Source organism: Arvicola amphibius, chromosome 2, assembly GCF_903992535.2.
Source record: "Arvicola amphibius chromosome 2, mArvAmp1.2, whole genome shotgun sequence".
Classification (NCBI taxonomy): Eukaryota; Metazoa; Chordata; class Mammalia; order Rodentia; family Cricetidae; genus Arvicola; species Arvicola amphibius.
In genome coordinates, this window is record NC_052048.2 from 176,856,173 (window position 1) to 176,867,132 (window position 10,960).

General features: G+C 46.2%; 1 protein-coding gene across 3 annotated transcripts in view; it reads left to right on the forward strand.

Annotated features, from left to right (window-relative positions):
- The first annotated feature begins 7,438 nt into the window (after positions 1 to 7,438).
- Ahcyl2 (adenosylhomocysteinase like 2) overlaps positions 7,439 to 10,960 on the forward strand; it is a 154,952-nt gene continuing 151,430 nt past the window's right edge. For 2 of the 3 annotated variants that reach the window (XM_038318692.2, XM_038318694.2), the window contains exon 1: positions 7,907 to 8,329. In XM_038318692.2, the coding sequence (XP_038174620.1) occupies positions 7,961 to 8,329 (369 nt within the window). In that variant the 5' untranslated portion in view covers positions 7,907 to 7,960. Of the gene's footprint in view, positions 7,724 to 7,906; positions 8,330 to 10,960 lie in introns of those variants that run through there. The other variant, XM_038318695.2, reaches the window with a different exon arrangement.

The window sequence follows — 10,960 nt, forward strand, 5'->3', positions numbered from 1 at the left end:
GCCCTGGCTCTTCCAGCTCAGTGGTAGTTCATCCCCAGATTCCCCGTTTTGTGTTTTCCTCAGGCCACCCCATCCTCTGCACTTGCCTGTCGTGTTCATTCTTGCCATTACAGCTCTGTACAGAAGTACGGCTTTAAAAATCATTGACAGCATTTAAAACAATATGTATCCGTGTTGTGCGGTATTTTCTGAAATAAGGAATTGCTATGGTTTTCTTCATTTCTTATCCATGAACATTTAACTATTAGTTATTAGTTTTCCTCTCTTTCTTCTTTCCTTAGAAGGGTTGCTTGTGTATAGGATGGAGTATTGAGTTCAATCTGAGTCTTCAAAAAGCTGAAAAACCCATTGAAGTGACAGATTGTGAGCACTAGAGGGCAGCACTAACTCAATCCCCACCCCCGCACCTGCATGAAGACTCAGGTGCAGCTGGATGCCCAGGAATGTGACACCCAAGCAAACAGGAAGCCTTACAGGATTTCTGTAGGAAGTCACGCTGAACAACAATGACCACCATTCCGTTTAAAAGTCTTGAATCTGATTCCTAAGGAAACACCTTAAAAAAAACTGGCTGAAGAGGTGCCGGTTTTGGCTTCCTGCTGTCCTGAGAACCCTCCCCGACCAGCTGTGCTCACCTTCCCCTACCACACTCTCAACCTCAGACTCCCAGTTCCTACCTCTGTCCCAGTTTCCTTAAATTCCCCTGCCCACTTGAGCTTTTAGTGTGAAAAATTGAAAAGACAAGAAAAAATACAAAAGAAGAATAGATTAAAAACTCATTCCAGGGCTGGGGAGATAGCTTACTGATAAAATGCTTGCCTTGCAAGCGTAAGACCTGAGTTTGCTACATAGAATGCATGTGAAAATGCTGGGCAGGGCCGGGGAGATGGCTCAGCAGGTAACGGCTTGCAGCCAAGCATGACAACCTGAGTTTGATCCCTGGAGCCCACAAGGTGGTGCATGTGTACACACGCAAACACACATTTTCATTATGCTTATTGTGTGTGTGCCCATATGCCATGCACACATGAAGAGGTCAGAGGACAGCTTTCATGAGTTAGTTCTTCATGTTTCTTGAAAGGAACAGTCTGTATTTTTTTTTTTAAATTTCTTTTTAGTCTGCTTTGAAACACGGTTTCAGGACTTTTCTGTTTGTTTTTCAAGACAGGGTTTCTCTGTGTAGCCCTGTCTGTCCTAGAACTTGCTTTGTAGACCACACTGGCCTTGAACCCAGAGATCTTGAGTGCTGGGATTAAAGGCATGCACCACTATGCTTGGCTGAGTTCTTGCTATATAGCTCAGATTGGCCCATAATTCTATATATTCTTTACACTGGCCTTAAACTCTCAATTCTGCTTCAGCCTTCTAGTAAACTGTTATTACAGGCAGGTACCTCCATACTTGGCTGTTTCTTATACTTTCTTTTTTTTTGGTGCCTGTTCTGGAACTAGCTCTTATAGACCAGGCTGGCCTCAAACTCACAGAGATCCGCCTGCCTCTTCCTCCCGAATGCTGGGATTAAAGGCGTGCGCCACCACCGCCCCGCTCTTATACTTTCTTATGTGTAGATGCAGTTTTGTATCTACAGGCAGTTTACATATTGCTTTGTGTTTGATTGGTCCCTATGGGACTTGATGGTAAGTGCCTCTACCTGCTGACTTGTCTTGCCAGTCCCTTTTATGTTTCTGAGATAGGGTCTTGCTATGTAAACAGGATGACTTCACATTCTCTAAGTAGACTTACCCCATTTGAAAGGTACTCTTTTTGTCAGAATTTTGAAATTCCACAATGATATAAAATAATAAAACTCCCTCCCAATATAGTTGTGCGAGCTGTATTTTTATTCCCACACCTCCACTCTGGTACAAAAAATGGTTTGTGTGCATGCTGGTCCCCGACATATTTTCACACACTGTGCTAGGCATGAAGTTGCTCCTTTCATTTTTTTTAAAAAACTTGTTGACCTTCCTTGACCCTTCCTTCTTCTTGTCAATGTTGAAGCCACCTTCTTGACACTTTGCCCCTCAGCATCTTCCCACTTTTCTTTGTGAAATATAAGCACAGATGGTTAGGTTCCCCTGCAGAGAGTCTTTTTTAAATAATTTATTTATTTTCATTTTATATGCACTGGTATTTTGCCTGCATGTATGTCTGTGTGAGGGTGTCAGATTCTGGAGTTGCAGTTGTTAATGTGGGTGCTGGGAATTGAACCTAGGTCCCCTGGAAGAGCAGTCAGTGCTCTTAACCTCTGAGCCATCTCTCCAGTCCCTCCTTTTGCATTCTTGCTCCTGCCCAGGGCTCTACACATGCCAGGCAAGTCCTCCACCACTGCTGCTCCCTAACTCCCCTCTCTACTTTCTTTGTCCTTCTGGAATGTTTATTATTTGGGCTTTGCTAGTCAGTCATCTAATTGATTTTATGTGTGCTTAACATTTACTTAGTGAGTTTCAAATGTTCTGTATCTTTATCACTTTCACCCCACCCTCTCTCAATATTTAATTTTTATCCTCTGTGACTTTGTGGTTCCTTACTGTGGTATTAGGAATGCAGCCCAAGCCTCAGAGCGGGCACAGCAGGCGCTCTCCCACTGCACTGTACCTGCAGTTCTGCTTCTGAGATGTAAAGAACATGTTCATCTAAAAAATGCTTTGCCAAAACACTACAGCTATTCAGTGCATTGCATATATTACGCCAAAATATACATTAAAACACTTGTGATGCATATAAGCTACCATTTTTTACTTCTGAGCAAAAGATAGAAAATATCTTTTCTATACAGGCATACACACACCTGGAATCTCAGCACACTTAGGAGGCAGAAGCAGGAGGACTTGATGAAGTTTTGGGTCAGCCTGGCCTGAATGGTAAGTTCTAGGCCAGCCAGGCTGCACAGGAAGATCCTACCTCAACAAACGAACAACAGCCACAACAAAACTTGTCTAGTTAAAAATTTCTGATGAAAAAAAAATTCTGCTAGCAGGCTCTCTTTTAAAAAGTGCTTTTGTGCCGGGCGGTGGTGGCACACACCTTTAATCCCAGCACTTGGAAGGCAGAGGCAGGTGGATCTCTGTGAGTTCCAGGCCAGCCTGGTCTACAGAATGAGTTCCAGAGCAATCAGGGCTGTTACGCAGAGAAACCCTGCTTTGAAAAGCCAAGGGGACGGGGAGTGCTTTTGTTTTCTGAATGTTTACTCATTGAAACTGTATGCTCCTTCACAAACCCGGTATTATATGTCTCCAAGTGTATTAATGATTTGGTGTAGTGGGGCAGTCTACACAGCTTAGGCTTTGCCCTCTTTGTGTGCCAGGGAGCACTGAACTCACAATCCTTCCTTGGTGTCCTGAGTACTAGAATATATGTGTGCACTACCAGTTATTTTATGATAAAATAATATTAGCCTCTTCCTCTTGTGTTGATGGACCTGGGCCTCTGAACGCTAGGCGCGCACTGCACTCTCCCCTGAGCTTCCCCCGGCTCCCTTTCTTGCCTCATGTGCCTGGTGACTTTGGCTGTCTGCTCACAGAGGCCACTAGCTGTTTCACAGAGTGATCTTCACTGTGTGTAATCGGGCCACCCTGTGTCCTTGGAGAATTCCCCAGCAGTAGGATTTTCATTTTCTCTCTTGGACCTGTCAGATGCCTTATGGAAGATTATTGCTGTCTACCAGGCTTCTGGAAGCTGAATGAGCCAGCAGAAGGAAAAAGACCTGTAGGCATAAACTTAAACTTTCCTTAAATAGTTAATAGTTAATGCACGATCCCCCTGCTTCTAGTCTAGCAAGCTCACCTTTCCCTATGCTTGGTCTGCCTCAGCAACGAGGCTGTCACAGGAATGGCAGGTGGATGGGAGGGAGCTGGAAAGGCGAGGAAAATGATCTGCTTGTTGATTCTAATGGAAGGACACGGACAGAGACTAATGTCCGCCTCTTTCCAGGGCTCACACTCCTTCTGTTTCATCACCACATCCCACGGAAGGTGGGTTCTTCCGCTCAGAAATCAATTCTAGTGGCCGGCCAGGTAAGCAGCTGCTGGGTACGAGCTCCGTGTATGCCAGGTGGCTGTGCTGACGCTCCCTTGTGCATTATGAGAAGAAATCAGTTCTAGATTGTTAGCTTCTGCCCAACAGCTGGAGAACGAAGCTCTGGGCCCCTTCTTCAAAACAGGAAGGAAATGATCAAAGCCAGACATGTGAAGAGAAAAACTAATATACTCTTGTGTCTGGCAGATTTTGGGGTTTTGTGGAAATGGCAGTGCTCAGGGGCCTTCCAGTACAGGTTTGGAGACCGGGAAATGAAAGTTTCCAAAGCTATCAAATGCAGAGACTTCCAAGATGCTAGTAGCAGACGGAAGCAGGTGATTTCTCCCTTCGTCTCCTTCTGGCTAAGGGGAAATTAGCTTCTCCAATGATTGCTGGCCAGCGGCCCACTTGAGTTTCAGGGCTGTTGTTGCGTTCTGAGCAGCACAAACTCTGTGATCACCTTTGCCTCAGTTTCTTTACAAATAAAAAAGCCTACCTTATAATATGGGGTTGGAGAGGTGGCTCACTGTTCTTCCAGAGGACCCAGGTTCAATTCCCAGCACCACATGGCAGCTCATAACTGTCTGTAACTCCAGTTCCAGGGTACCTGATACCTCCATACAGATATACATGCAGGCAGAACACCAATGCACATAAAAAATAAAAGCCAACTATATTTTAATGCATTTTCCTTTAGTTAATAGTCACATAAAATCTCAAAGAATGTGCAATTAAAAATAGATTTTTAGTTTGTGTGTGTGTGTGTGTGTGTATATGTGTGTGTGCGCGTGCGCACCCACACGATGTGGTTGTTGGGAACAAACTCCAGCAATGGTTCCTAAGTTCTGAGCCAACTCTCTCACCCCTAAAATGTGTAGTGTTGTCTCCTTTTTTTTTAGACTTTTTTGTTTGTCTGTTTTTTGAGACATGGTTTCTCTGTGTAGCTCTGTCCTAGAACTAGCTCTGCAGATCAGGCTGGCCTTGAACTCAGAAATCCTACTGCCTCTGCCTCCCTGAGTGCTGGGATTAAAGGCATGTACCACAATTGCCCAGATATTCCTTATTTTTGAGACAAGATTTTGCTAAGTAGTCAAGGCCAACCTTGGCAAATTCTTGATAGTCAGGTCTCAGTTCCCTCAGTGCTCAGATTACCACTATGACCTAGCTGAGAGGTAGGTCATTTTATTTTATTTTTTGTTATTAAAAATAAAACTGGAGGCTGGTGATCTGGCTTAGCGGTTAAGAGAATTTGTTGTTCTTTCAGAGGACCCAGGTTCGATTCCCAGTACCCACATATCATCACACAATGATCTCTTAACTAGTTCCACAAGACCTAAAACCTGACTTCAGCCAGCACCTAGAACCCACAAGGTGCAAGCAAAACCCTAACACACATAACACAACAAAATAGGTGAATCTAGGGCTGGCGAGATGGCTCAGAGGTTAAGAGCGTTGGCTGTTCTCTCACAAGTCCTGAGTTCCAATTTCCAGCAACCACGTGGTGGCTCACAACCATCTGTAATGAGATTTGGCGCCCTCTTCTGGCCTGCAGGCGTACATGCAGGCAGAAAGTCATACATAATCAAAAGAAAGAAAATCTAAAGAAATATTAGATTGAAAAATTATACTACGCCAGCAAAATGGTGTGCCCTTTAAAAGCACTTGCCCTCCGAGTCTACTACCTAAATCCATTATCTGGAGCCCATACATAGGAAGAGAACAAACTCACAGATGCCTTCGACTTCTACCTGTGACTGGAGAACCCAGCAACAGAGGCCTGATTCTCAGGTGTTTTCCCTGAGACAGTACGTGGTGGCAAGAAAGACCACAAATTGATGGTACTCAGGCACCACCCAGGAACAGACCAACCATCCAAAGGGAATTCATAACGTTCCAACCATTGTAGATAGGATCGCCTGCCAGCACACACCCATGGCTTTTCACCAGGACACCCATAGACAAATGTCAGTCAATCAGGGGTCCTGAACCTTAGAAATCCCTCACCCCCACCTTTGCTACTACTACAAAAATCTAACTAGTTGAGCTCAGAGCTCTCCAATAGTTTCAATATGTTGGACACACAGAGAGACTGAGTTTGCAAACTTGTGTAAGAATAAAGGCTTTTTTAAAAAAATAATTTGAGCCGGGCGGAGGTGGCGCACGCCTTTAATCCCAGCACTTGGGAGGCAGAGGCAGGCGGATCTCTGTGAGTTCGAGGCCAGCCTGGTCTACAAGAGCTAGTTCCAGGACAGGCTCTAAAAAGCTACAGAGAAACCCTGTCTCAAAAAAATAATAATAATTTGAAATAACTTATATATAATTTGAAAAAATAACGAAATAATTTATATATAACACACACACACACACATATAGTATACAGTTAACCAGAAGAGGGCACCAGACCTCATTACAGATGGCTGTGGGCCACCATGTGGTTGCTGGGAATTGAACTCAGGACCTTTGGAAGAGCAGGCAATGCTCTTAACCACTGAGCAATCTCTCCAGCCCAAGACTTTTTGTTTTTATATATAGGACTCGGTCTCCTAGATGGTTTTAGGGGGACTCCGTGAGCTGGGCATAACACACCATGGTATAAGACACACACAGACACACACACACAGATACACACGCGATGTTAGAACGTCTCGATGGGTGTGTGACACATTTTCTAACTCCAACACTCTGGAGGCAGTGACAGACAAATCTCTGTGAATATAAAGCCAGGACTAATCTACTTAGAGAGTTCTAGGCCAGCCGAAGACAGATGACAAGACCTTGTCTCACTACATAAAATTTCTATATATCTTTCTTACACTAAGTGCAAAATAGAAAAATATAGACAGTAAATCAGTATCACTTTATCACAGTAAATTTGTATCACTTAGAAAAATCACTATTTGGATTAATATTCTGCTATGCAATAATGCGTATCTGAATTTCTGATTATTTCTAGAGAATTAATAGTCAAGATTTGGCTTCATTTAAAAGCAGTGTGTAATTCTCAGCTCTGAAATTTCAACTTGAAGAAATTAACTTTTTACTTTATTTTTTAAGGCAGTGTCCTGCTTCTTAGTTCAGGTTTGCTGGCCTTGAACTACTGGTGCCGTGCAGGTTTTGGTTGTTGAACTGCTAGTATTACTGAGAACTCCACCACACCCTGACAAAATTTCTTCCTTTTGGGCTGATTTTAGCTTCTTCACTAAGAATATGCCAGAAATCATCAGAGCAGGCAATGGCTTATTTCATTTCTTGTAGAAACCAACCCACTGAAAAAAAGCTTTAGAGAGCCAGCTCCAAAGGGAGAAAACCATGCCTCCCAGCCCGCAGCCGGCGTCCACCTCCCATGATGTGCCGCTTTTCCTTTAAAGGCCGCCCACATGATCGCACACATGCGCACACTCCGGAGGAAATTCACGCCGTCAGGGGAGCGGGTCATTCTTCCCCCACTTTCCCTGGGGTTTCTGGCATTCCCTTCCGGAAACCGCAACCCCTCTGGAGACGTTTTCCTCATCTATTCCGTCGCGTCATCCGTTTTCATACTTTTCCGTTAGTCGCTGTTCTGGGAGTTCCCTCTCCACAGAAAACTACTTTTCGGAGGAAGGCCAAAGGGACTACAACTCCCAAGGAGATCTGCGGCCTGTCCCCGCGCGCGCAGTGCAGGTTGGGTGCTGAAGTCCCACAGTCTTCTAGCCACGTGCTGCCCGAAGTAAGCGTACTACAGGTTCCGTGGGGCCTCGCGCGTGAGTAGGCCTGGGGTGGGGCGGGGCTGGAGGGGTCGGGCTGGCGGCGAGCGAGCGGGCGGAGGAAGGGGGTGGGAGCGGAGGCGATGAAGGGGAGGAGTGGGGGTATTGGGGAGGGAAGGGGAAGGGAGGCGGGAGGCGGGGCCGAGTGGGAGCTGGAGCTGGAGCTGGAGTCTGAGCCGGCGGTTGCAGTGGAGGCGGTGATGTCGGTGCAGGTTGTGTCAGCAGCTGCTACCCCCAAGGTGCCTGAGGTGGAGCTGAAGGATCTGAGCCCCTCCGAGGCGGAGCCCCAGTTAGGACTGAGCACGGCGGCCGTGGGCGCCATGGTACCCCCGGCGGGCGGCGGGGACCCAGAGGCTCCAGCTCCGGCTCCCGCAGCGGAGCGGCCCCCAGCCCCTGGCCCGGGCTCGGGGCCCACCGCGGCTCTCAGCCCCGCGGCCGGGAAGGTACCTCAAGCGTCGGCCATGAAGCGGAGTGACCCGCATCACCAGCACCAGCGGCATCGCGACGGCGGTGAGGCCCTGGTCAGCCCCGACGGCACGGTCACCGAGGCGCCGCGCACGGTCAAGAAGGTACTGTGGCCAGGCTGCCTCTCGGAGAGGCGGGGAGGGCGGGCAGGGGAGCGGCGGCCCTTGGCGGCACGGCAGCACCCTCTTCCACGCCCTCTAGATCGGGGAGCTGAGAGCCCTTTCCCCCCTGAACCGGCTCTCAGAGCGACCGCCACTCGGTGCTCCGCGGCCAAGCGGTGCCTCCAGGTGCCACGGCCGTACTTCTCTACGAATAACACGGAGGTAGCGCTCTTCGCTACTACTTGGACGAGAGGCACCTACTACTACACACCCCCCACCCCCTCGCCTCCAGCACACTCCCGCGTGTGATTTTTTTCGGACTGTTCGGCGGCATAGAAATCCTTCCCTCCAGCGATAAGGATGGGAAGATCTTTTTCCCCGGAGAGCGGGGAAGCAGTAGCTAGCTCTCATGCGAGCTCAGGCAGCCCTCTGAGTTGTCTGGCTTCTGTACAGACGGTGACTTTCTGCCTTTCTGTCGCCTGCAGCTTTCCACAGGGCAGTACTGATCCTGTGTCCTTCCTTTCTGCCCTGCATTTCCTTGCACCGTGCTTGTAGATGGTAGAAGGGTAATGGAGAGACGGTTCACTCTTCAGATGTCTGCTCAACAGAATTACTAGATCGTGTATGAAGAGAAGGCTCATTTCGTCGATTGTGAGCAGAAAGTGTTAGGAAGAAACGCTGCTACTTTTGGGAAAGCGATCCGATGGGGCCTGTCTCAGCCACCAGCTTCTTTCATACATAGTAACGAGTAATGATAGCAGCCGATATTATTTATGCATTGACTATATCCTTTACCACCTCCCTCGTTTTTTCTCCCCTTTCTCCATGCTAAGTCAGCACAGGAGGAAAAAGACAAGAGATACGGCTCATCTAAAGAGAAATTATGGCTTTAATTTCCTAGACACAATATGAACACATAGATTTATATGTTTCTTCATTATAGTGAGTGCATTTTGTTCTGTCAGAAAAACAATAAAAAGGATATGAAGTCTATATTGGGTTTACTGTGTAGGATTTAGGTGAATCTTGGATCCAGCCAAACATACTGTTTTAATTACCTCATGACTTAGATAGAGCTGTAAACTTTTTCATTCTTCCCAAATGTAGTGATACGTGATGTCAGCGGCAAGACTGAAGGAATTTTATCAGTGCTTTGGGACACGCTTTGTCTGTCCTTAGCTATTTGGTGTCATCCGTGTCAGCGTGTCGTGCCCCCACCCCCCGCAATTATAATTAAATGGAGGAATTACAGTTAAAAGAGGCGGCCTGGGCTACGGTGCTTAGGTAAAAGTTAGGAAATCCAAAGCATATTTCTCACTAATTAAGATGCTTTGTAACTTGGCCAAATCTTTTTCTTGTGATTATCTTTTCTAAAGTTCGTGATTCAGTTCTTTCAAGGCTGAAAATGTTTAAAAAACTCCTTTTAGAGTGTGAAGTCTACACTCAGGTAGAGATCTGGGTTTGAATATAGTGAGCATCCCCTCCTCCAGTACTAACTTTTGAATAATTTGCAAATTCTGTGAGTCACTTCTTTTATAAAACGAGCATACTTATTATAATTAAGGATTAAAAATGTGGTCTTCACATTGAACTTGATACCTATAATGGAATCTTAAATGATAACTTGTTAAAATTGATTATTTCTCTCCCCAAGGCTTAGGTATGAGCCTGTGACCTTCTCTGAAATGTGTACATATTAGTAACAGTTTGATAGATTCTGTATAAAGAAGTTTTTAAAAAACTACAGGCCAGCACCCTAGAGCCTATTTTTTTTTCTTAATGTGCTTCTTGGATATTTTCCTTGTTGCTGAGCCACCTTCTTCCTGTCTTTTTTTTTTTTCAGTATCAAAATCATGTACCATGATTCTAGATTTACTCAGCAGCCTTAAGGCTATGAAGACAGGGCTGAACTTGCCTTACAATGTTAATTACACCAAAATCCCATCTTATTTGCTGAAAGTTAAGCAGGCGAAGTCCTGGGAAGGGTGCAGCTGTATGACATAAGTAAGGACTTTGCTGAGCTTAGCTTGCTCTTTTCCTTTCCTCTTCCCTCTCCTTTCTCTCTCACTCTGCCCCCTCCTCTTTTCTTGTTAGAAAAAAAACTGTAGCCCAAGCTGCCTGGAACTATGTAGCTGAGGCTGCCCTCTATAATCTTCCTGCTTCAGCCGCTTGAGTATGAGATTACAGTGTGCACCGCCACACCTGACCTGAACTTTCCTTTCCTTTCCTTTCCTTTCCTTTCCTTTCCTTTCCTTTCCTTTCCTTTCCTTTCCTTTCCTTTCCTTTCCTTTCCTTTCCTTCCCTTCCCTTCCCTTCCCTTCCCTTCCCTTTCCTTTCCCTTTCCCTTTTCCTTTTCCTTTTCCCCTTCCCTCCCCCGTCCCTCCTTCCTTCCTTCCTTTCTTTCACAAGGTCTTGGGGTTGTAGATGTGGCTGTATTGGTAGAGTGGTTGCCTAGCAGGCAAGAAGCTCTGGGTTTGATCCACAGTACCATATAAACCAGGCAACCAGGCATAGTGGTACATTCCTGTAATCCCAGTACTGGGAAAGTAGAGGCTGGAAGACGAGAAGTTCAAGGTCATCCTTCGCTACTCAGTGAGTTTCAGGCCTGCTGTCTTTGAACTCATGATCCTTTGC